Genomic DNA, 27,256 nt, shown 5'->3' with positions numbered 1-27,256 from the left:
CGAAACTTCCAATTTTGTTTATCTGATACTGGTTCTGGAAACAGGTCCTTCTGTTAGTTTACTATTCTAAATAAGTGGTTCTCAGTCATCTTGGGGATGTGCTGTTTCCTCTGGCTTTTGCTCCAACTGAGTTCTGAACCAGAGGCCTGTTGTCTTCTATGTCTGTTTAAGGCCTTTAAAATACTTACAATTACTAGTTACTAGGGTAGTTTTAGTACTACCCAGTTTATTTCTGAACTGCTCTCATTCCTACAAATGTAATGAAGTGGGCATAAATGGAAGGAAAAATTGAGCTCTTTGTGAGAATGTCAGATTGCCATTCTCACCTGTGTCTGTTTTTCATAAATTAATCACCTCTCGGGAGCTGTTTAATCAGAACAAAGGCAGCGATTTCCTAATGAGCAAGTTAAGGAGAGACTGCTTTAAATGTTGTGTGAAGTTGTTGGAGGTAATATACTTCATGATATTACTGAAACCAAACAATAAGTGCAGAAAAAAGCACGTACAGTAGATCAGGTAAGGACACTAATAAACACCAGTGATTAAGGGCTCAGTTGGATGAAAGTCAGCAGACACAGGAGTCCCTCCATATCAGGACTGAGAAATGCTGTGTTCTAAATAACTTGCTTGGTACTCTTGCTAGATGATGACTTTAATCTGGGCATCTTGCACTGACAGAACTGGATCTGGTTGACTGGTCTGAACAGCTAAAAAGACACAGGTATCACAATGGCAATCCTTATATCTCCAACCCCCAGTGTCAGTGGTCTGAGTTGTTATCAATTATATGGACTGATACTGCAGTGCTTGAGTCCATGGGAAAGAATGGAGGAGATTTGGAGTGTTGTTGCTGATGCAGAGTCTTAATACTTAGTGCTTCAAACATAGTTGTTTAATGTATTGTATGCCTGGGGATCCCTTAGCCATTAATCCAATAGAGTTATATCATAAATGTTTATCTCTTCTGGAATTTGTTTTTTTTATATTAACTATAAATTAATAAAAATGTTCACAAAAGCAATGAATTAACATAATGTAACATATTGTGGCTTTGTTTTAAAGTCTACATATATCCGCAAATGAACTTTATGATGTCTGAACAGTCCTTGTCACTGTAGTAGAATGAAACTCACTTTATCAAGGTAAGAGTAGCTGAGTAGTCTTGTGACAGCCAGATTCATTAAGCTGCTCATTTTATCAGCTGTACTCTTGATGATCTCAGAAAAGGGGAGATCCTGCTTTGTGGAGGGTGGACGCCGGGTCATGGTGAAGGGAGCATTAGGCATCCAGGAGCCATAGTCAAACTGTGAGACAAAAACAGTAGCATAATTACTGCATAAGTGTTACACAAATGACTCTTGTGTAAATGTTGTTTACTAAAAACATCCACAAATTTCATGTGCCAATTTTCACACTTGATTACTATGACTGGCCAACATGACTATGCTCACTCAAACTATTATGCAAACCTGGACAAAATGACACTTAGGTTTAACAAAAATTCATGAGCATCGATGCATACATAAAGACATGCACATGACCAAGTATTCACAAGAACATACACATCAGATACATACAATAATAAAGGAATCAATCATGAGTTGGAACTCAGAAGCTACTGTATTTATAGAATAAGAGTATTTTGTTAAGTAGTGACTCCCAGGATACTGACAATGTAGGACAAGCTATCCAGAAAATGGGTCTCCTGTCAGCTAAGTCAGTCCTTACCCAATAGGCACAGATGATTTTGCAGTTCAATAACCTATATGACATTGTGAAATAAAGTTCTCATTTAACATTGTCTTTATTTAGAAGTGCTTTATCAAACTCAGAATAGAAACCAGGTATAATCCAAAGCTTAAGGGAATCTCTTACACTGACAGGGTGAAGGAAATAAACCTTTTTGGTCTTGAACAGAGAAGACTATGAGTGAATCTGATAGCAAGTTTTCAAAAACCTAAAAGACTGACAAAATCAATGCCACCGATTTCTTTGATATCAGCAGTGAAGCATGAATCAGAGAACACGTGGAAACCAGCTAGGTATGGACATATGGAACAACCTAATGGGTTGTGTGTATCTGGTTGTGAACAATTTATTCATCCTGGTTATTTCAGAAAATTGTCAGATGAGATAGTACATAAATCCATTAGCATATTATATTATATTATTAGCTTATCTTGAATTTTTTACTAATTCATCTAGTCCTAAATGGACATATTCACATTTTTTTTTCAAAACATTATAGCATCATAGTTTGTAATGAAAGTGTTAAGGGGGTAAGCTTTCAAATTTGGTTTCAAGTTAGCAGGAAAACATATCCTAATAAGCTGTAAGTCAATATGCTGTAACCATTTCTATGTCTATTAATTTAAGCAGCAGTCTTGCAATCAGAGATTAGGTCTAATCTCAGGTCTATTCACAGTGAGGGAAACTGAGCAACCCCAGTTTCTGATGTAACGCATGTATAAATACAAACAATTATTATATTAAGTCAGGTGCGTAGCTGCGTCAGCATGCCTAGGCTGCAAAGGAACAAGTAATAGGTTTATTCCATGCTGAAAAAAAGGGAGAAAGGGAGAAAGAAAACACAATGTTTCAGCTGGGAAGCCTTCTTCAGGTGTCAGGTGTCATGTTAAATGTTAAACCTATTACTTGTTCCATTATTATATTAAACAGAGTAAAGTTAGAGTGAACGGTTAAATACTTTCCTATTGTGTTTAATTCCACAGGTATCTAATGAAAATGAACCAAATACAAGCCATATATCCTGTATATTCATTAATAAAACCCCAGCAGTTGGTATAGTTAGAGGCACATGAATTATTTGTTCTCTGGCACAGCTTATGTGAAAATAATACTAATTCAGGCACACTTACAATGTGGCAGATTCAGGCAGACAAATATTAATTAACATTGACAATACACACACACACACACACACTAAACAACAGACAACAAACATACAGCACACAAGTCACCCTATGCACTAACTTTTGAATAATTCAAGTAGGGAGATAAATCAGCATGTGTAGGCTGCAAAGGAACAATTAAAGGTTTATTCCATGCTGGAAAAAAAGAAAAGAAAACGTTTTTGGAGCTTTTTTAACACCCAAAGAAGGCTTTTCTGTTTTCAGCATGGAATAAACCTTTATTTGTTCCTTTGCAACTTTCAAATAAGACATACCAGAGAACTAATGTGTTATATAATGCTTAATAAGGCCAAAAAATAGATAAGATGCCTTTTAAACTAAAAAGAATGTAACCTGCAGTTAAATCCCTCTTTACATAAACCTGGATGCCACCAAAAAAAGTATCCCTATTCTAAAAATACACACACTAACCAGAGGTGGCTGTTTTAACCAAGTGATATTTACACAGGAAATCAGAGCTCCCTAAAAACACAGCATAGCAAACTCTCCTAACAAGGTTCAGATACATAGCTCCAATCTGGTCTTTGCAGGTGATCTGGAACAAGGAGCTTTCACCCCCTCTTGTCTCTTGTCTCCCTCCCTCTTTCTCTCTCCTCTCTGTTTTATCCTTAAATATTGATTGACACTTAATTATTTACCCAGAACTTAATTAATTAACTATGAAAAACTTTATAATTGCTTTGATCACTGAATATGGGAAACTTACATCTCAGTTAACATCAACTTGCTTTGAAGCTTAATGGACAAAGACAGGAGCCAGTTATTGTCCATTGCATCTAGAACCACTTAATAAGAATAATGAATATTTAATATTTTGAAGAAAAAATATTATGGATTGAGCAGTATTATATTATGTTGGTGTTTTAACTTTCATTTGGTGTTGAGTCATGTCACTTTAAGAAATAAAAAAAAATGTAAAAATAGAATTACTCTAACAAGATTGAATTTATATGTTGTGCTTCTTGTCCCATAGTTTCGCACTGCTGCAAACAGACCTGGTTGCACTCAAAAGAAGTCAGGGGTCAAGAGGACCAGAAGTAAAAGGGATTTCAACAGAAAGTGGGTGTTTCCAGTCAGCAGAACAGAACTCACCTGTCCACTGTTGACTGCACTGTGCTGCACTGAGCAGGTAAATATGACCATGGTGAGAAACTTCTTTAGTTTTTCTGTAGTGCAGAAGGTTTTTGGAATACCTGAAAGAGATGTAACAACACAATGAAAAACACTGACTTTACAATACTAATGTAACACCAGTACAATACCAGCAATAGTGCTATATATAATTTTTTGGGAACACCAAGCACATATTAAGTTATCTTGTAGGTACAACTTCTGTATAGCACAGGGAGAATTGTGCTCCACAGCACCCATCAGAGGTGTCTGTCATGCAAGTCACAATTGAACGATAACTGATCAAGCAGAGGACCTGCAGTTTTTCTTGACTAATTTTCTAATTTACATCAAAAGTCAACATACAGTAGCCTCTTCTAAAGCCACTTTAAATTAACACTCATCTGATTGCAGTACCTTCTTCATTTCAATTAATTTATTATTACTAATTTAATTACTACATTGGACAACAGATGCATATAAATGTAGATTTATAGTGATATCTGTAATACCTGTGATCTGTAAAACAGTGATGTCTGCTACCGATGCTTAGTTAAAAGTCAGTTTTATTGAATAGTATCATGAACAATGCAGTAATACATTAAACTGATAACCAGGAACATGTCTATAATGTATCAACAGATTCGTTTGGCATAATTAAGTTTCATAGCATTTATTTAAACAGTGTAAATTAAAAAAAAGTTTTGGTTTAAAACTCATCAAAGCCTGGAGTGGAATCTAACCCTAAGAGAACCACAATCAAACTTCAATCAACTTTATTGGTTGAATAACCAGATTACACTGAGAAATATATGAAATGGTGAATGAAATATATTTTCAAATTTCTTTTGGTTAAACTGCCCTACCTTCTTGACCCCCGATTTTGTAATAGTATTCAAGCACTGTTTGCTTTTTATCACCTCCATTCATGATCTTGATGTGGATGTACAGAAGAAGGATCTACGTTACACCTAGATCCCTTTGCTGTGTAACTTCCTGGGTCGAGAGGAGGTAGAAAGCTGATGTGTAGTCGTTCAAAATATTAGGGTTCTATACTATGGGAAGCTAGAGTGAGCAGTGAGACTCAATACATTTTTTAAAAAAATTCACTAAAGGAGATGAAAGAATGTGCCATAGCCTTACAGCTGATTGCATGGTTCTAAAATGAACGGAGAGAAGTCACGTGTGAATGTAATATAGAGTTCTTAATTAGAAACTCAAGTGGTGCTGATGATAGACATTCTCACGTGACAATCAGGAGAGAGAGAAACAATTTAGAGGGCTGCCTTGGAAGTGTCAGGGGCCCTCTAGTGGTGAACAGGGGAAGATACCTTCCACTGTATCACAAATCCCTTGTTTCCCATAGCTGTGAATGTAAGTGAAGAAGGAAGGACAGGAGAGCAGAATTTAAGGTGCCCAGGATTTATTACCCTTTAATGGATAACAAGTCTGTGTGTGCTAATCATGGAGGGGGGCAGACACAGAGTGAGAATGTAGCAGCAGCTCTCAGTCCAGAGGCAGAAATTAAAAGAAAGGAAAATCCCCATCTATATAGAAGGGGGGGATGAAGTGATGATGAATGAAAAGAAAACTATAATCCTCTGATTAGATATAAAATATACAGTACAGTAAATAAGAGAGAATCATCTTGTTACAAATTTATAAATGCTGCACATTTTATTGTCTCTGTACTGTTCGGTAATTAAAAAAATAAAAATAATAAAATTCATTTGGTCTCCTCCCTGAAATGATTGCAATATGGGTTACTCACAATTTTCCCTGAAAAAGCACAAGATAATATGCAGACATTGTCGTACATGCGCTAAAACAAAGAAAGACTGAAGTATTAAATTGAAAATTTTATTTTGAGAAACATGGCAGGATATACAATATGTAAGTCTTGCATAACCCAGGATGATGTATGTGTATTTTTCTACTACCAGTACAGATCACTTTGTATTTATCAATTTTTGTATTTTATCAATTTTTTGTTTGTCAATTTTAAAGCCAGTCATGATTTTGATTAAGTCTTTTTGTAACTGCCTTGCCATTAATTCTGTTTTCCAATTCTCCTATGTTACTGTCATCAGCAAACTTTATTAATATGCCAATTATACCAGAATCTGGATTGTTGATATCTATTGGGAAGAGCATTGGGCTTAAACTGATCCCTGCAGCACAGCTACTAACCTTTTCCCAGTTAGTGGTTATTTCCCTTAAGATAATTTTCTGTTTAGGCCCCTGACTAGTTCTGTTGGTAAAGCGTGAGACTCATGAGCTCAGGGCAGTGGGTTTGCATCCAACGTCTTGCACCAGGTCCTCCAGACAACAAGAGGTGGTACTAATAGAGTGGGGTGGATTCATGGCTGGCGACCGGGTTTCCTATAAAAATGTCACATCCTGATGACGGTACTTTGAACATAGCGACTGTTACCCTGCCAGAAAAGGGTTTCACTTGCCTTAATAACCCATACTGGGCAGCAGCAGTATTGGGCAGTGTCGGCAGCAGAGGATCACGTTTCCGTGACAATGGCAACAACACAAGCATTATCTGTGCAGAAGAAAGGCCTGGATATCTACTTCTGTGTCTTGCCACAAAAACTCTATTGATAGTGACAATATGCAATCCGGTTCTGGTCGAGAGGGAACGCTGGCGCACTTGGCTGCCGCTCCTCTCACCAGTTTTTCATTTCTATCTACTTATTTATGTTTTTTTTTTCCCTTTTTCTCCTCGATTACACTGATTTCTAATTTATCTATTTTCATCCGCTTCACACGTTACAAATTCACAAATGCGACTTCCACTGCATTGTGAACTTACTCAACTGAAGACCTTCACCTCTTGCTACCGCCTTCTCTGGATTTCCTTCCCGTCTCGCTTCATCGATCATGTCTGTGAGGTACACTGCACTGCAACTTCTTCAACTAAAACAAAGCTACTTCCTGGTCAAAGACACATTCGATTACTGCCGTTTTACTGGGATTTTACGACCGACTCGCTACATCCATCGCAGCACAGGACGCCGTTCTTTTCGTTCGTCTGCCTGCGGAGTCTCTATCCCTGCCTTTCGGCGCACGTCTGTAAGTCCATCACGTACCGGCGCCGATCTAAAAAATCTCCTCTCACTACCGCACCTGGACCGCACTCCGCTTCCCCCTGCATCCCCGAGACTGGCCAGATCAGCGCTACTCAACACCCGCTCCGTTAACAGCAAGGCTCTTCTTTTATGTGACATTATCAAAGAAAAACAACTGGACCTTCTGTGCTTAACCGAAACATGGCACAAACAAAACGATGGACTCCTGTTCAACCAACTAGTTCCTCCTGGATATGGTTTCTTTGACCTTCCGCGTCTTTCAGGCAGAGGCGGGGGCATCATTGTTATTTACAAGCTTTTTTACAGTCTAAGTCCTATAGCTATACCTCCTCCCTCTTCTTTTGAGTGTCTTGTTTTAAATGTTTCTATCCCCCAATCTACTATTATTGCCACAGTTTACAGACCACCCAAACCCAGTGGAGTCTTCTTAGGTGAGTTTGCTGATTTTCTCTCATTCTTATCCCTTAAATTTAAAAGGATCCTTATTCTAGGGGACTTTAATATACACATTGATTCAACCTCTTCCAGTCTGGCTAAAGACTTCCTTTCTCTTTTGGGATGCTTTGACCTTGCTCAGTTTGTTTGTACCCCTACACATAACAAAGGACACACCTTAGATCTAATTATTGCAAATGACTCCTTTGTCTCCCACTGCTCCCCCCTTGATCTAGGCCTCTCTGACCACTTAGCCATTCTTTTCAATCTGGAATTACCTGTTTCTAACACTTCCCCCTCACGCTCTGTAAATTTCCGCAACTGGCGATCAATTGATCACCCAAGGTTTGCAAATTCTGTTCTGTCCTCCTTATCCTGTTTCTCTTCCTCTGACCCTCTAGAGGACAAAATACAGTTACTTGACAATGCTCTTTTATCTACCCTCGACACCTTTGCTCCTTTAAAAACTCGAACCATCTCCTTCTCTCGCCCTGTCCCCTGGTACAATGACCATCTGCGTTCCATGAAGGCAGCCTCTCGCAAACTTGAGCGTAGGTGGCGTCTTTCCGGCCTCAATGTACATTATCAGGCCTGGAGAGATTACTTATCTGATTATAAGGTTACTATAGAGTCTGCTAGATCCACCTACTTCTCTCACATCATTGAAAATCACCAAAACAATCCCAGACATCTTTTCTCCACCATCAACAGACTGCTCAAGCCAAACTGCCCCACCACATTACCTGCCTCATCACAACTTTGCAACACATTTTTAGATTTCTTTAGTTCTAAGATTGACAACATCCGGCATCACATTCTCTCCACTACGGATATAATTTCCACACCTCCTCCCTCCTCATCCAACTTCTCTGGTTCCCGTCTCTCCAGCTTCTCTCTTCTTGACTCAGCATCCCTAAACAAACTAGTTACGCGCATGAAACCCACCACATCTATTTTAGATCCCATTCCCACCACTTTATTCCAGTCCTGTTTCTCTTCTCTCTGTCCCATTGTCCTCAATATAATACACGAATCCTTGAGAACCGGCATTGTACCAACGGTCCTCAAAACTGCTGCTATTACCCCAGTGCCAAAGAAGCCTAACATGGCTCTCGACAATCTTAACAACTTTCGCCCCATCTCCAACTTACCCTTTCTCTCTAAAATTCTAGAACGTGCTGTCACACTTCAGTTACATAACCACCTCATGACAAACAACCTTTTCGAACCCCTCCAATCTGGCTTCCGTCAACTTCACAGCACAGAAACCGCCCTAGTCAAAGTCACCAACGATCTCCTAATAGCTTCTGATTCTGGTTCTCTTTCCATACTCATCCTTCTTGATCTCAGTGCTGCCTTTGACACTGTTGACCATAACATCTTGCTTTCTCGTCTCGAGACTGTGTTTGGAGTCTCTGACACTGCCCTCAAATGGTTTAAGTCTTACCTCACTGATCGCTGTCACTTTGTCTCTCTCAATGGGTACAGGTCTGAAATCGGTCTTGTCAAGTCTGGTGTCCCCCAGGGCTCAATACTGGGCCCCTTGCTCTTCAGCATTTACATGTTCCCACTTGGTCAGCTTTTAAGATCACATGGCCTCAGCTTTCATTTTTACGCTGACGATACTCAAATATACATCCATACCAAACCCGACACTGACGTGGCTGTCTCTATTCTATCTAATTGCATCTCTGACATAAAAATTTGGATGACTCAAAACTTCCTTCATCTTAACTGTGACAAGACTGAAGTCATGCTTATTGGTACCCCCCATCAACTTCGTAAAGCCAGTCCTGTAACCTTGTCTGTAGATGGCTCTGTACTAGAGCTTCAATCAAAATTGAAAAACCTTGGGGTTATATTCGATTCTGTCTTAACATTCGACCCACATGTACAGCATACTGTCAAAACATCTTTTTTTCACCTTAGAAATATCGCAAGACTACGCCCTATGCTATCATTAACTGTGGCTGAAAAGCTGATCAACATATTTGTATTCTCCCGAATTGACTACTGCAATGCTCTGCTCCCTGGTGTATCTAAATCTACTCTGAACAAGCTGCAGTATGTCCAAAATTCAGCAGCCAGAATCCTGACCAGGTCTAGTACAAGTGTTCACATTACTCCTATCCTGGAGTCCTTGCACTGGCTTCCGGTCAAATTCCGCGTAGACTTTAAAATCCTCATGCTCACCTACAAGGCTTTACATGGCTTGGCACCTCAATACCTGTCTGAACTTTTATCGCCCTACTCCCCACCTCGCAACCTCCGCTCTTCAAATTCTGCCCTCCTTACTGTCCCCCAAGCCCGTCTACATTGTATGGGCGACAGGGCCTTCTCCTGCTATGCCCCCAAGCTCTGGAACTCTTTGCCCAAGGATATTAGAGAGTCACCTTCTCTAAACTCCTTCAAATCCAGACTCAAAACCTTCTTCTTCAGAAAAGCCTTTACTTAACTGGTTCCATTCTTCACCCCTCTGCTCTTCTTAATACCATCTTCCACGGTCTCCTCTATTTTTATTGTTGTATTGTTGTAATTATAATTGTGTCCTGTCTTGTGAAATTTTCTTATTTATTGTTGTAGTCTTCTTATTTATTGTTATTGTCATCCTGTAAAGCGCTTTGAGAAGCCACCTTTAAAGGCGCTATATAAAATAAAGTTTATTATTATTATAAGAGAGCTATCTATAGGGTCATCATGAGCTGACACCAACCCAACGGCACTTAAAAGCAACAATCTTCTGTTTCCTGTTTGTTAATCAGTTCGTGATCCATGTGTATCAATTAACTTGGATTTCTATGGCTTTTGGACCTTATTAAACTCTTTTCTTATATTATACTTAATTATACTTAAGTATAATCTAATGTTCTTTCTACTTTTTCAAAAAAAATATATTGCAAGTTTCCTAAACAAGTCTTTCAATTTCTAAACCCAAGGTGTCCGTATTTCTAATTTATGTATATTTTTCATTACATTATCAGTAACATAAGTAAGACTGGTTGGTCTGTAATTTCTGTTCAGTCCCCCTTCAGTCCCTCTTTTATGGATTGATGTTATCTTTGTGATTTTTCAATCTTTGGGTAGTGCACCCATCTAAATGAGAGTTGTAATATACTAGTTAGGTGTCTTTGAATAACATCCATCATATCCTCAAGTGTCTGCAGTGTGGAAACGTTTTTCATTTTTAATTGTCCCAGCTGCTCTAGTGCCTTAATATCAGTTTATGCTAAAATTGTCCAGTAGTACTGGAGCTTAATCTATAACATGTGTCATGTCATTGATATCTTCTACTGTCAACACCTATGTGATATAATCATTTAGTGTTACCATTCATTTACAGATGCAGCCATTCAAAGTGTGCGGTACAGACACGTACCGGAGGTAATTGGCTACGGCGTCGCACATCGTGACGCAAGATGACGCGGGGTACCGCAGTACGTGATTGGTTGACCAACAGGGGCACTCGTGGTCCGTTGGTCTGTCGTAGAAAGATTTACAGTAAACGTCTTTACTGTGCCCGTTGTAGATATTGAATTTTACCACTGAAGGGAAATCTTAGTAGCTGAGCATAAAAAGAATAGGAGCATACTGTAAGGCGTGTGAAGGCCATAAACGATATTAATTTTGGAACATAAACATACAGTATATGGCTGGTCTTGGTACTTTAAAGAAAAAATACACACCAGTATTCCATTTCTCCCTAAACATTTTAAGCATCGAAGTCTTTAACTAAAGAGATACCGTAGTCAACGAGCATACTTTTAGAATTTGATTAAAAGGGAATATAATATGGAATCGCGTATCTAACGAAATTAATAACGATATAATTATATTCATTTACCGCAACACAAGAATAGTACACGCTGTACATTGTCTGTCGATAATGTTTCTGTAGTGCTTTTTCAGCAGTCTGCATGCGACCTTGCTGGTGGCGCTGTGTGTTAGGTTCCTGACTCCAATGTCACACGGTCTGTGATCAAATCCCACTAAAACTGTGACTCCTTTTTTAACAAACATTTCTTTAAAAAAATGAAACGTTTCCCTTGGTCAGAGATATAAATATATAATATATAAATAAATTAAATTTAACTAACATGTGAAATAGCGTGTGAAAAAGTGGTAGTTTTAAGCTTTTCTGCTAATATAATATGGAATCGCGTATCTAAAGAATTTAATAACGATATGATTATATTTGTGTACTGCAACAGGGTTGTGTAGGGCTGTTTCGCCTCTCTCTTCATGCGACTGTACCAGGAAGAGGATTTCTTTCTATTCGAAACGTGTATTTTAAAAGTTTAAGAAGTAAAAACCTTACAGCGCACACAGATTTCTAAACTGATCAGGATCGTTATCTTTGTCTTATGCATAATAATGTTCACCGCTCTGTCCAGCAAATTAATAATAAACTTTATTTTATATAGCGTTTTAAACGAATAAGTAATTAGATTGCTCATAAACCTAATCACTTGCTTTTTCTTTTTATTTAGGCTCAGATTTCAACTATAGATCGTATTATTAATAACCATAATAACAACCAACCAACAAAAACAACCATATAAACATAATACCAACCAAAAACATAGATAACAGCCACAATACAAAATCAAATATATCAAACCATTATACTCTCGCAAATTCCTCCAATTATCATAATCCCGCCCCTTATGCAAAACAAAACCCTCCTCCCAACCCAGTTTATCCTCTTTATCATAAACAAAATCCACCTCAATTTTCAACATAAAGCTTTACACAAAATCAATACCTCAACACTCCATACTCAACAACGATAAATCACAAACAGCCAGAACATGTAACTCCACATTCCCAAACATACCTCATTTCCGTAGCCCCGCCCCCTATGCAAAACCAACATCCCTCCCCTGTTCTCTCTCTCCCCTGGCGTTTGTAATCGTTTTTATTTTCAAATAAATTTTAGCAAAGTCATGTATTTTAAAAATCTTAAGATTTCTATATTTATGTCTTTATTAAGTGGTTTCATTAGTGACAAAAGCTAGTGACCTTTGTTTCATTAGTGACAAAGGCTGAAAGGGCTTTTATGTAAACCATGTTTGCTATTAATTCATTCAGGGCTAAAGTATGTTCATTGTCTTCAAATGAAAGAAGGGTTCCTTTCGCCGTGGCAGGGTTGAAATTAGAAGCTTGCCACGCCCGGACTGTTACACCAACGTATTAGCATGTTAAAGCGATTTCATTGAGGAGCCTCGCCTTTCTTAACTAGTACTGTACTTACTGGGATTTTGAGGGGGGGGGGGGGACGTGTCTTTCGCTGGAAATCTCACCTGCTTCTACTTTGAAAATACCTGTGAAACCGGTTTAATTCGTCACAGCCAGCACTCCTGCAGAGAGGGGGGTTGTACTTGCAGTGTATACAGTAGATGTGAAAGCCAGAGCCGACCTCTACGCCGCCCACGTGTTATGCTCTTCCTTAATGTCTAAGCCGGAACTCATCATTATATCTCATTTTGTATTTCATAAAAAAAAAATCGTTTGCCCAGCCTAACAGTATTGTTGTTATTGTTTTTAACCTGTAAAGCGCTTTGAGGAGCCACCTTTAAAGGCGCCATATACAATAAAGTTCATTATTATTACTATTGTTAATTTGCTGGACAGAGAGGTGAACATTATTACACAGAAGACAAAGAAAGTGATTTACGTTGCATTGTGCATTGTGCTGCTGTAATACAGTTTTAAATAATTAAAAGTCTAAACAGTATCAGCTTTATTTATGGGTTTTAAATAAAGGCGATTTAAACGCGATTTAAATCAATATAAATGTTTATATTGTTACGCCTAGGTGACTATTCATTGTTATTAAAATGACTTAAATTCGAACATGTTGTGATATTTAGAAATATAAATTTGTTTGGTGCGAGTGAGGTTTTTTTCCCCCAACAACCTTCCAGAGGAGCTATAAATATTTTAAATAAATACACACAGTATTGCTCATAAGGTCTGCTATTTGAGGTCCAGTTATTTAGATGCATACATCTTATTTTATCTCAGCTTTTCAGCTGAGATACACAGATCATACATAAACAATGCAGTAAAAAAATGTCTCATCAAGTATTTAATCATTAGGTATAACAGTTTCCCTTTAGGCCTCTGAAAACACCACTTTCTACCTTTTGAATACCAGTACCTCCTAATTGTCTAAAGGCTTTATTTAAAAAATTAAAAAAAAATACTGATGTGCTGAAACAGTACAATTAAACACGCTCTGCAGAAAAGGGGATGGTTGTTAGGTCAGCTTCAGTTTTACACGTACAGTACACATTTGATTTCATTAAAATTATGAGTTACCCTGTATCTGCAGGACTCAAGAGGCTCTCAGTCATGTCACTTTGCAGTTGATGTCTCCTAGAGGTTCCTAGATTCTTATTGTAAATAAAAGGAACAGCATACACTGGGACTTTTTCAAAAACGGGGAACAAATTTCAACATCCGACTGCACCGAGCACACAAATATTGGTTCTAGGCTCCTGAATCACCTTTGGTCCCTGGATCATTGCTTTTAACCATTTACACAAGGTTTTTACTGTAAAGCACTTTCACAGCTCAACATAAATGGACCTTCTGGGGCACAGGCTTTAAAGGAGCATTTTAAAAAAACCAGACTTTGCCTTTCCTGTTATAAGCTATTCTTTTAGCATATGACAAGCATGCCCTTATTATGGCGATATCCTCCTAAACATTGGAGAAATAACTCTAGAAGTTCAATTAAAACAGAAATGCTTCAAATCACGTGGGATACAACAAAAAAGTGGTGTATTATAAAGTGTGTTAAAAATGTAGCTAGTTTGTTTTCATACCTTAGATTATAATAAAACCTCACCATTTAACACCAACAGGTGTTTTCTTGAAGTCTGCTTCAAAGTTCATGGTTTGGCTTTTGTGTATAATGATAGTGAACTGCATTGGAAAACTTAAAATCTCTCGCATTAAATTGGCTACAAATGCAAGAATTCAACCAGATATTCTTACTTGTAAAATGTCTACTGTTGCATTGCAGTTAGTTAATGTAGTTAGTCCATAGTCAGCAATCTAAACTTTATTGTTAAGCTTTAATGATTGATGTTGTCCCAGTAACCTTTAGAAATACTATAGTACTTCACAAATGCTTTGTGTGTTTGGAAATCTTTTGAGTAAAAGCCTTATAAAAATAGGTTTAGTTTTCACAGGACATCACAAAGAAATAGGATGGTATAATTCTTATAATTGCTTAGTGATTGTATTTGGAAGATTATGGACTAAACAGACTTCAGGGATGCCAGTGGATCATTGTGCTATTTGGAATTATTCCAAAAATCAAGTGACCTCTTTGCTGTAGTATCTTTAGTATTATTTATTTATTATTAATAAAGAATAGATTTATTAAAATCGTGCGATGTGTAAGCGGGATATGTAAAATAATGTAAAATATAGTTTTTTATTGTTGTTATAGAGAAACATGATTTTCCCTGGTTCAGAAAAAAGACAATTAAAATCTGTAATCTTTCCACTTGTATGTCATCGGACATTAACGAGTACAACCCCCTCTCTGCCGGAGTGCAAATTAAACCGGTTTCACAGGTATTTTCAAAGTAGGAAGTACAGTGTTAACTGGTAGCTAGGCACCTCAATGAAAAGTGGCAAGCTTCCAATGTCAACTCGACTCGATTGGAAGACAATGAACGTATTTTAGCCCTAAATGAATTAATAGCACACATGGTTTACATAAAAGACATTTTTCCAAGAAAGTTTATAATAATACGATCTATAGTTGAAATCTGAGCCTAAATATAAAGGAAAAGCATTTTCAGAGAGCAATCACACTGTGTTTATGTAGAAAAAGCGATTAGGTTTATGAGCAATCTAATTACCTATTCGCTTAAAACGCTATATAAAATAAAGTTTATTTAGAGATGAATGATCAGTGTCGCAGTTTAAATAATTTTCGTAGGAGGGCTTGGACAGTTTCCAAGTGCATTTTTGCAATTTACGTTGCATTGTCCAATGTGCTGTTGTAATACAGTTTAGAATACAGTTAGTCTAAACTTTATCAGCTTTATTTATGGGTTGCAATTTAGAAAAAGTCAAAAACCGCACTCAAAATGTAATTTAGAGCTTTCTGGCTAGAGGAGACACCCAAATTATAATGTAACATGCCACTGTTTGTGCATGAACAAAGTTATACTGCAATTTTCCTTAGATACGCGATTAAAAAAAATATTTTTTTTGAATCCCCGGCGGAACACATTCCATAAGAATCAGCGCTTTTATACAGTAAATTGCCTTTAAACACATATATTTAAACACGCGTTTACGATTTAAATCAAAACGCGATTCAAATCAATATAAATGTTGATTTTGTAACACATAGGTGACTATTCATTGTTATTAAAAAGACTTAAATTCGATCATATTGTGATATTTAGAAATATAAATTTGTTTGGTGCGAGTGAGGTTTTATTTAATCTCTGACCAAGAGAAACGTTTCATTTTTTCAAAGAAATGTTTGTTAAAAAATAAAGTCATAGTTCCATGGGATTCAATCACAGACCATGTGACATGGGAGTCAGGAAACTAACACACAGCGCCACCAGATTTGATAACGCTATAAAAACGCTATAAAATAATGTGACTAGGCACAGAACCAGTTTACAGCACAGTACAATAATAAATGCTGACCATGACTTTAGAAGCATAAATTACCTTACACTCAATTTAAACACAAGCAGTATTAAGCCCTCTAAGCTGGTTCATACAGAAATGTAGAGATCCAGGCTCAGAACACACAGCTTCATTAGCGAAAACATATGCAGGACAACTAGAGAAGACGTTTTACAGAGGATGGATTTTTAGAAACTTCCCATCAGTGACATCACTGAAGTCAACTCCTAGGTACTGTAACTGTCGTGTGGATAGTTTCACAAGAATCAGACAAAGGTTTAAGCATTGCTTGTTCTAGATAAAACTGCAAAAAAAAAAACAACAACCCATAATGTACTTCTTTGCGGCTCTGTTTGCCCAAATCATATATTCACAATGTGAAATTAGAAAATAATATTACGTAACCAAAATCCGCAATATGGAAACAGAACCTGTGTAATTGTTGACAGATGATGTACTCGTAACATTTTTACAAGACGAACTACAACATTTAAAAAATGACTTGTATGTACTTGATATCTCTAATCAATCCACGGCGACATTGTTAAAAGCATAGTCCCAGCACAAAACGAAACTAAAACGCATACCGTTTCGTGCTTCTTATTAGTTGCTCAAAAGTAATTTGACCATATGAAATGCATAATATAAACCTAGAAACATATACGTGAGCAGTATTTACGCACTGTAGTATCGGTGTTAAGACATACCTCTCAAATACTGTAAATCAAGTTAAAAATATCTCAAGACCGATTCTGGTCATAATGAAACCATGTTTCGTGTATGTTTTCTTTAAAGTACAGAGACCAGCCATATACTGTATGTTTATGTTCCAAAATTAATATCGTTTATGGCCTTCACACGCGTTGCAGTATGCTCCTATTCTTTTTATGCTCAGCTACTAAGATTTCCCTTCAGTGGTAAAATTCCATATGAATATTCAATACTTAAACGGGCACAGTTAAGACATTAAATATACATATACATACTGTATACAGTACAGTTTGCATACGGTAATATGTTTATGTTCCTAAATCAATCTCTTTTATGAGCATGTGAAAGGCATGGTGAATCGATTCTCAAAAATGACTGTACTTTGCATGATTGGAAAAAAATGCGTGATTGCGAAATGCTGTGGTGTTACTTTTACAAAGACGGTCAATGAAAAAAAGGAATGTGGACCAGGGCAATACTTTGAGTTTACACTTACAGCTTGTCGAAGGTCATTCATTATTAATACTATTAGTAATATCTTCGTTAAAGACTTTGATGGCGACAGCTCAAACATGAGAGGTTGAGCTTTATTAGCTCCACCTTGCGGAAATTCCAGATACTATTATTTTGCTAGCGGTATTTACCGGTAACTCGCGGTATTTACCGGTAACTCGCTGTAGACTGCGTACAGCGTACCGGAAAATAATGCGGTATCGCCCATGCATTTTGAATGGCTGCATCTGTAGTTATCTTTTACTCTTAATCCTCTATTATTTTTCTGACTTGTGTTCCCAATTTTACTGTTCTTTGCTGCTTTAGTACTGGAAAAAAATGCTTCCCTTTATTTTGTTTCTATTCGAATATTCTTTTCTGTCACCCTTTTTACCTAATTTTCAGCTGTGGCTGTAGCTTCTGCAGTGCTCTTTTATCTGTGTTTTTTTTCTTTATCCCTTTGGAGGCCGTGGTAATGGCCGAGGAGGGAAATTTGGCCTGGATTCCGGGATAACTCAAGCTACAGTATATATCATAAAAAAAAGCTGTCAGGATCTGTTTTTATAAATCCCCATGCAGAACCTTTTGTGTTTATTTGGTCTCAAATTTGTATCCAAAGTAGTAAATATATTCAACAAGGCTTGGAAAAATGTGCTAACATGAAACATTTACATTTGAAGAAAGAAAAGATATTTTAAAAAATCTGATATTTCAGACTTCATGGCCTAAATTTTACATCTGTACATTCTGAAGGTAATTTGCTTTTTTCTGCAGTAACAATAGGGGAAAAGCTCACTGAGCTTTTCTGTGAACCCACGCTTACAGGTTTGGTACGTGACCATAAATCTTTGAGTCATTCAAAACTACTGACCTGTTTATTTTTTGTTTATTGGCTTTTAAATGAAAAAAATGTTTTAAAAGCCACTATGTATAATATATTTTACAATCAAAACAAAAGTATGTTATCTAATTACTGTTTATACATAATGCACTAATAATTGTGTATACTGTATTAAAAGGAAAGAAAATGAAAAAAATATATTAGTATTACTATATGGTATGACTTGCTCATTACACATTTTTATTATAAAACAAGATACAATTTACTTGTGGGAAGTTGAAATATCCTAGCAATGCAACAATACCTTTGCTACACACCTTTATGATCTCATCATACAGTCAACAACTTGTGCCACTGTGTCTTATACCTAATGATGATTTCTTTAAGTTACTATTTGACAGTTTAACCAAATAACATTTTCTAGCTCACCAGTTATTTTTGATGCATGACTTGACAACACCACCTTCTTGTCCTGCTTGTCTTTCCAAAATTGGACAACTATTAATTTTATATTCCCCATTAACCTTACCTAACTATGTTTCAGTTACTCCATAATGTCATAATTCCCAGTTAGTGCAGCACCCAGCTACTGAATTTGCTTGAATTTGTTATTGGTGTTGCCCAGGGCTTTTCTGATGCCACCAGAACTGGCCTGTTTAAAACTGCTTGCATTCCAGTTCTTAAGTTTAAATAGTCCTTACTTACAAAGTAAAATTACTTCCAAATACATGTGTGTCCCTCTGATTCATTCACCCTGATCTGTCTTATAACCCTTAGTAACCTATTTTCCTTTCATATTGGTTTCTAGACCCCCAAGAATGCAGGCTCACCTCACAACTACTGCCGCTTCTTACAACCAAACCCTCTTTTCTCTGCACCAGTCTTTTAGCCTTGTGCTAAATCTTCATATATCCTATATAACCATATATAATGTTTTCCTGTACCACAAAGGAGTAATTGATGGACTTCAGATAAACTTTATATGAACTACATTAACTGACAGTCTATTAGTATTTGAAAAACAAAAATAGTATGTTAAGCTGTGATCTTTTACATCTGAAGATACATCAGCAACTACTGTACAGCTACAAAGCTAGACATTTGGATATATTCGTTAGTATTGTTTTTGTGTAAAACCCAGTGTAGCTGTAGATACTCCTTCCTCAGTTAACTTGCTGTAGGAATTGCTTTGCGTTTATTACATATTAGTTGAGAAATGTGCATACGGTATTTTGGGATGGTTAGCTTTTTCCAGAGGAATACTAGCACTCATACTAATTCTAATTCGAATACTAATTCCCCCATCAAAATGGAAATCAGAGCTTGGCAGTGTTTCAAACTTACTGTTTGCTTGCATTCTGTTTGATTGACTCCATCTTACCAATGTGCATTTCCCTATCCTGTTTTATTTTTATTTTAGTATATTGTTAACTTCTGAATGTTACCCACTGATACATTTCAATTTGATTTTGTTTCAACAGAGTTGTTATTTTCATCCATTTTTAATTTTTACCCTTTTTTAATTCCATCAGTTTCATAATTTATTTGAATAAACTCAGTTACCAGTAGTATAATTAATTAAAATTAATAACAGCTCCTCAGGTGATTGCCTATTTTAGTGTGCCTAAGTTAGTGTCTACAGGGATACCTGAAGAAGATTATGATTGAGCTACAAGTTAGGAGACCAAAAGTTCATGTGGTCATGAAAACCTTGAGATGATAGTTTAGCACCAGTTTAGAATGATGTAATTCATAATTGTATCTTATGTTATTGAACACCAAGGAAAAACTTTTACAACGACATCTTGTATTGTTCATATTGGTGACTTACCTGACTGTTCCCTTCCCAAGAAGCCATTGGTGAAGATATCACCTATCCAGGCCTGCAGTTCTGTGTCCTCCTGGACATCTTTGTCTACTGCGTAGTAATATTTTAGTATACCTTCCACAAACCTGACAAGGAAGCATAGCAGCTAAACAATGCAGAAATCTGTGTTGCAAAATGTGCTGTGAAGTGTTACACTCAATGAGACACAATCACTGTAACATCACAAATTCAAAACCTCATGCTGTCATTGAAACATAATTAAAAACAGTAATTTACTACTGGTTGTGAGTACTTACAATTCATGTAATTATAATTCACACTGAAGAATTAGTCATCATAAATTGCTTCAAGCACTGAAAGATTTTTAACCAGTTTCTAGCAGATTGTTTTATAATCATAAATTTGTTCACAATGTGACTTGTGTTCAAGTAAATAAAGCCAATGCATGATTAAGATGTGATATTTCATGCTATGCACTCAACACATTTTAAAAAGTAACCTATTTGCAACAATATTTAGGTGTGGAAGAAAGTGGTCTTAACAATTCCTTATGTTGCTGTACTCATTAAATTACAAATTTAAAAGTGTTATTTAAATGTTTCATTCAATTTAAATGTTGTGATTTCAATTTTAATGAAATCTGAGTTGTAGAATATATCCACAGAATGCTCCTGTGCAATAAAGGACATATTTTTAATGCTACATTTCTTTAATTAACCATGTGAGATGTATGTACAGTACACCTACTCAAACTTTCCATTAAACATTCAGCATTAATTGAGGCTACAATACAGAACATGCTTGATGCTTAATTGACTTCCTTACATTCCTCTGTTTGAGAATAATTATGAAGCTTTCAAAATCTGTTCCTGTCATGGCATAGAATTCCTAGAGAGTGTGAAAATAGGAACAGTGTACTTGTTTTATTTAATCATTTTATCATGTTCATCTCTTGGTGCTTAAGCTCTGAGAAAGTTTTAGCTTCTGAGAGGCAGTTTGAACATGATCACTACTTCTGCCTAGTTTAAATTAATTAAGACTGTGATTGTGTCTTTCCACATTTCTGTTATGAAGATGCCTGGCAATCCCACCTGTTAATCACATTCCACAGTTTATTACCATCATCACGGTAGTGGTAATTGGGTATTTTTTTTACCCCACGAGCTTCAATGTCCTCCGGCAGACAGAGGGAGGTGTAAGTCAGGGAGGACAAGCCTTTCTTCAACACTTCAAAGATCCCCTTTAGTCCAATGCTTGAGTTCTAGTTCAGAATGAAGATAAGGGCTATTAGTTTGACTCCTTGTTTCCTTAAATTGAAGAATTCATTAGATTGAATTCAATAGATGTATTTTGATGTTTTCCTCTATACAAAAATATCCGAAGACAACCTTCAACTGATGATAGTATAGCATATTGTTATTCATTTCATATTTGGAAGTCTTCAAAAAAACATTTTCTAGGACATTTCATTTTTCAGGTGAATATTACTATAGAAGAACAATAATTATTTAGTGATATAATACGAATAAATAAAATGCAGACTCAACACAGGCAGGTGTCCCTCACTGACATGGACCCAGTATCTGTAACCTATTGGCTAATCCATATACCAATAAGATCTTGAAAGGGTAGGAATCCAGCCTGTAACCTTGCATTACAAAGATCTATTTTGCAATGGTACACAAGCCTATTGTTGTGCAAAATGTAATAACTTTGAGATCTATCGTTTATATAAATGCCCTTGCAAAGTTTACATCTGTAATTTAGATTATACTATTTATTCCTACCAAATCAAATTATTTTCTCTGCAATAAGCATCTCATCATACATATTGATATAGTCTGTTCATCTCCTCTGAACTGGTGCTTAACAAATAAGGAACCAATAAAATTTCTGAAATTTGAAAAGGTTAGAGAACCAAAGAAACATTTTTCATTACTGATATAGTAGGTTGGATTGAAATAGTAGGTTTCATGTATAGAAGCCATTCCAGTGTAAAGATAATAATCATGATGACAACAAACAGTAAAATGAAATACAAAAAATTAACATTTTGGAGATAGGGTTTTGACCTTAGAGAGTATTCAGACCTGGTTAGCCATCTAATTGTCAGCTAAAATAATTTTGATATTGTCTTTAACTTATGCTAAGTTATTCTCAAACATCTGTGTCATGGATTTCACCTCTGAAATGTCTACCTAAATGTTTTAATTGCTACAGGTAATTGTTAAAAAATGCAGTGCAGATGCAATGGTAATCTTGAATAGACAGACCTGGACAAAAATTCCATCTTTGGACACCAATTGTTCCCTTGCCAAAATATTGATGTGAAGAGTGTATCGCATATGAGGAATCAGGACCTATAGATTGAAAAAGATATTGTTACCAACAGCTTGTTGTAACAGAAGGAATAAGATTCTTGATCCCGAGATGAAGTAAAACAGATGAGTTTATTGCATGCAAGGAACAATAAAGCCGAAGTCTTGTTTCCCGCAAGAAACAACAAAACCGAAGTATTGTTCGATGTGCCGGTACAAACTTTTAGGTTATATAGTCCTTGCTTGCTGCTTCAGACGTCATTCGATGTTATGGTAAGGGGGGGGGGGGTCATGGTATTTGGCCAGTTAAGAGGCCCTGGCCAAATGGTCAGTTTAAGATTATGCCCCCAGGGGGTTCCTTGCTCGCATTTGGAATCCTTATCAGTTAACCCCCTTCCCTGCCATAAACCCCTGTTGCTTAGAAGTCTAATTTTCAGGCAGAACTGACTTAAGTTATTAACACTTTTAACATCTTGTCTCTTACTTCATTCCCCCCTTATAAAATATGGCATACGTCAGGACTGCCTATTTTTATACATACAATGTCAGGGCAGATCTTTCCTTTTTAGATGTACAGGCATGCATTACCATGACATTGTGCGTTCCACGGTTACAACAAGATGTTATTGATGTTTTTGTACAAGTGATAGTTACAATTATACACATAAAACAATCCTAATCCTACAAATACATAGAGTCCTACCCCAGGACCCAAACACAGACCTCAGCCATGTGGAGATCTATCGTCAGGATCTTGGAACAGCAATATTGACCCAACTCCGATTATAATTTTTTGGCTGAATAGATATGCCAACACCCGGAATGTATTGATACCATATCCCCAGTAATGCTCCTCAAGCACACTGTTGGTCTTAGGAAGCATCAGACACAGAAACGGTAACAACATCCTTTTTTCTGTTCACTCAGTCTCTGGTGCAGTGGGTTGGTGAAAGTGCGATGCGCGGATCCAGCGATCTCATCCTGTCACTCAGATGGCACAATCAGTAGTTAGTGGCACTTGATATGGTCCCTCCCAGCAGGATTGCAACGTCTGGCAGGGTATCTCTTCTTCACCTACACCCACTCGCCAGGTATCCAGTCGTACAGATCTGCGGGCGCCCTCCCTTTAAGAAGAGAGTCCCTGTTCCGTCTCTATTACACTCGTACCAGGTGTCATCCCACTCGGACCCCCCGTCTCCATATGGTAACTGTGGGAATTGATCCCAATTATTTTCATTTCCTGGCTGTCTGTTCCCCTATGGGAGAGCAGGATATAACACATTAACTAGTGCAGTGCGACCAGGAACTAATTCTTCTTTTAGTTTCTGATTCTCCTGCACTGCCTCTTTTCGCTTTTGTTCATACTCTTTCGTAGTGAGTAAAGTATCTTTTCTCCCGGGTTTTTGTTTTCCCCGTAAACACACTTTTAAGAAGTCACATCCCAATTTCTTTTTTTTTTTCCATGTATCTGCCACCACTGGTGCCGGCCGTGCACCAGGGTGGGAGCTACATGCTTGTGCTTTTGCCAATCTATACGCATATGCTTTCTTTACAGGCGTCTTCGCCCCAGACTCCCTCTGACAAACTCAGCTTTTCCCATATTTTTCTCCTTCTTTTCCGTCAACTTACACTTTTCCGATATATAAACGGACCCTTCCACCACTTTCTCAAACCATCAGTTAGCACACATGTTCGGTCTCTTTTACTTTTGTCGTGTGTGAGGTAACAGCTCATACAGTAAGGGGATGCTTTCACTTGAAAAACCTGTGCATTCCTGCACTCATTCAGCCAAGGGCGTCTGTTACCTCCAGATCTAAATGCCTCTCAGAGACTTTAGAGAGGACTTACACCGCACTGTTCACAGGTAAGGAACGAGACCTCGAAAACCCCCTTTCCTGATCAGTAATTCACCATCCCCAGAATGCCAGCATCGCTGCTTTTGCCCCGGGGTGGACTTACACACTGAGCTCAATCAGGGCGATTCTCGGGTCTCAACGTCCTTTAAATCCTACTACTTAATGCTTTGCTCTTTTATTATGAGGTGTGTTTATGTTAGTGTCGTGCGTGTGCATATGTATCCACAAACAAGGAAAACACCAAAAACATATATATATATATCTTCTACTTCTGTTTCCTTTAAAACAAAAAACCACGCCACGCCAATCCGTGCACGATCAAGGCGTAGCTAATCTCAGGACCCCGGGCGCAATTAAGGCCCACACCAGTCCTGAACTACGTGCATTTAATGCACCACTTGCTCTAGAACCCCGGGCACAATTAAGGCCCACACCGATCCTGAGCCTCAGAACTCCAGGCGCAATTAAGGCCCAAACCTGTCCTGAACTTCAGAACTCCGGGCGCAATTAAGGCCCACACCAGTCCTGAACTTCGCGGTAAAGGTCCAAAACCCGTTCAAAAACTCCACGCGCAATTAAGGCATACACCAGCTTTGAACACCTGTACACAATACCGCGGACCGCCTGCCAGACCAAATTCTGGGCCTACAGCAAACCACCCATTACATACACCGGTGTCTTCCCCGGGCCAGAGGAATTCAGGAACTCACGTTTACTCCGTCATCTCGGGCGATTCTCGTAGGGAGCAGAGACTTCCCAATCGGTCAGAGAGAGTCGGGACTTTTTTTTAAAAAGAGGAGTCCTTACCTCTTAGTAATGTGAGAGCTGACCGTCTCTCCTGCCGATGGGAAGTTCTGCGCCTTCTGGAGTATCCGCCGACTACGCCAAACAGAAGGAATAAGGTTCTTGATCCCGAGATGAAGTAAAACAGATGAGTTTATTGCATGCAAGGAACAATAAAGCCGAAGTCTTGTTTCCCGCAAGAAACAACAAAACCGAAGTATTGTTTGATGTGCCGGTACAAACTTTTAGGTTATATAGTCCTTGCTTGCTGCTTCAGACGTCATTCGATGTTATGGTAAGGGGGGGTCATGGTATTTAGAAAGTTAAGAGGCCCTGGCCAAATGGTCAGTTTAAGATTATGCCCCCGGGGGTCCCTTGCTCGCATCTGGAATCCTTATCAGTTAACCCCCTTTCCTGCCATAAACCCCTGTTGCTTAGAAGTCTTATATTCAGGCAGAACTGACTTAAGTTATTAACCCTTTTAAAATCTTGTCTCTTACTTCAAGCTGATTGTGAAAGTAGAGAACTACCAGGAAAAGGTCAAGTGGAATAATGAATATGTAAATTAAATAATCAAAACCACCAAATTGTAGTGATTATGCCATTAATATACATGAGCCATGTAACTAGAGGTACCTGAGATCTCTTTTCTCTGGCACAGCTTTGGTGAGAAGAGTAATAAATTTGGCACGCTGAAGTAAACAAATGTGTAGTCATGTTTACATTATTTTCAATTTTTACAATAAAGACCAACACAACACAACATACAAGTTACTCTATTTAAAAAAAAGGTGTCTTGGAAGCCTACTTCCTGACAACTAAAAAAAATGTTTATAAAAATGAAATAAAAATGGAGGGAACTTCTGTTAATCTATAAAAAATTACGACCTAATATTAAAATCCTATATATCCTATAATTAACAGGCCAAAAAGAGAGAAAAGCTTGCCTTCTAAACAAAAAAAAAATACAACTTTGAGTTAAATCTACCTCTCTAAATCTAGATGTTTCTACAGTATCTCACTATTCTAAAAAACCATCCACTAAGCAGGAGAGACTGTTTTTAGATAAGATTTATAACTTTATTGTTTACCCACAACAGGGAAATTTGTCTTTAGCATCACCATACAAAACTACAAAAACACAAATAGTTTCGTAGGGAGATGCCAAAGACCATCGAATAATCGGAATTAGTTTATTGTTATTCTTCATAGAGTTGTTCCACTTAAAAAGCAACATAACGTAACCATAATTTGAAGATCTACATCAGGGCATATTTTATGTTTGTGTGCTATTTATTTCCAGCTAAGCAAAGAGTTAAATGCATAGCTGAAGATGATTCTCAAGGAGGCACCACATAAACAGTAAATGAACTGTGATTCTTAAATTTTAATTGTGAGTGACCCATTTCAGCATTTGTCTCAAAATTCTGTGACAACTGAAATATATATATATATGGTGGTGAAACTGTAGAATCAGTCCAATCCAGACCCATTTTCCACTGTTGAAGAAGGTCTAGAGCTAAATTCATCATTATTTTAAGTGATATTTATATCCAAATACTGTTCTAAAAATAGTTTATTGTGCTTAATATTTTAAATTTCAATTATTTAAGCTACAAAGATAAGGTGTAAATTGTATGAACATTAGTCATGCATTATTAAGCTATATGTAAATACTTATTTGACCTGAAATAAAAATTGTTTTATATCCACTACATTAGTGTTTGGGGTCCAGTGCACAAATTTAATAACTAAATTGAACTCTAACCCTGATATTTTATATCTAATCACATCTGTACCCCATCAAGAAATGTGAGATGCTGTAACAAGCCAACAGCATCACACCTGTCTGGAGAGGCCGCAGTTGCAGTAATTAAGCCACCAAGATACAGCTGTGACCTTGTCTGCTTAAATGGTGTTTTACTACCAGTATAGTGGGGAGGAGCTGGATCAGAACTGATCAAGAGGAAAAAGAATTGTGGTCAGAGCCAGGACATCATTATCAAAGTGATGGTACCAGACCTGGTACTGATATTTTTTTATTGAAGTTTTATTATTAGCCAACTTTTATTAGCCAATGTGTACTGCTCATGGTAGTAATAATTTGTGCAGTTACAAAACTGAACTAAAAAGATTGAATAAAGTGTTGGATGGTCATTCTGTGTTCATCCTTTCACAGCT

General features: G+C 37.3%; 1 protein-coding gene across 1 annotated transcript in view; it reads right to left on the bottom strand.

The window, feature by feature from the left end:
- The window catches only part of LOC148647017 (hydroperoxide isomerase ALOXE3-like), a 58,731-nt gene that overhangs the window by 1,901 nt on the left and 29,574 nt on the right, over nt 1-27,256 (bottom strand). Inside the window, exons 9-13 of the mRNA XM_088608816.1 lie at nt 22,392-22,478; nt 21,210-21,379; nt 20,122-20,243; nt 4,026-4,126; nt 1,134-1,304 (exon numbers count right to left, since the gene is read on the bottom strand). Coding sequence (XP_088464942.1) covers nt 1,134-1,304; nt 4,026-4,126; nt 20,122-20,243; nt 21,210-21,379; nt 22,392-22,478 — 651 coding nt within the window. The remainder of the gene's footprint in view (nt 1-1,133; nt 1,305-4,025; nt 4,127-20,121; nt 20,244-21,209; nt 21,380-22,391; nt 22,479-27,256) is intronic.

Source organism: Lepisosteus platostomus, chromosome 16 (genome assembly GCF_059453375.1).
Source record: "Lepisosteus platostomus isolate fLepPlt1 chromosome 16, fLepPlt1.hap1, whole genome shotgun sequence".
Taxonomy (NCBI): Eukaryota; Metazoa; Chordata; class Actinopteri; order Semionotiformes; family Lepisosteidae; genus Lepisosteus; species Lepisosteus platostomus.
This window is presented reverse-complemented; position numbering and strand designations above follow the sequence as displayed.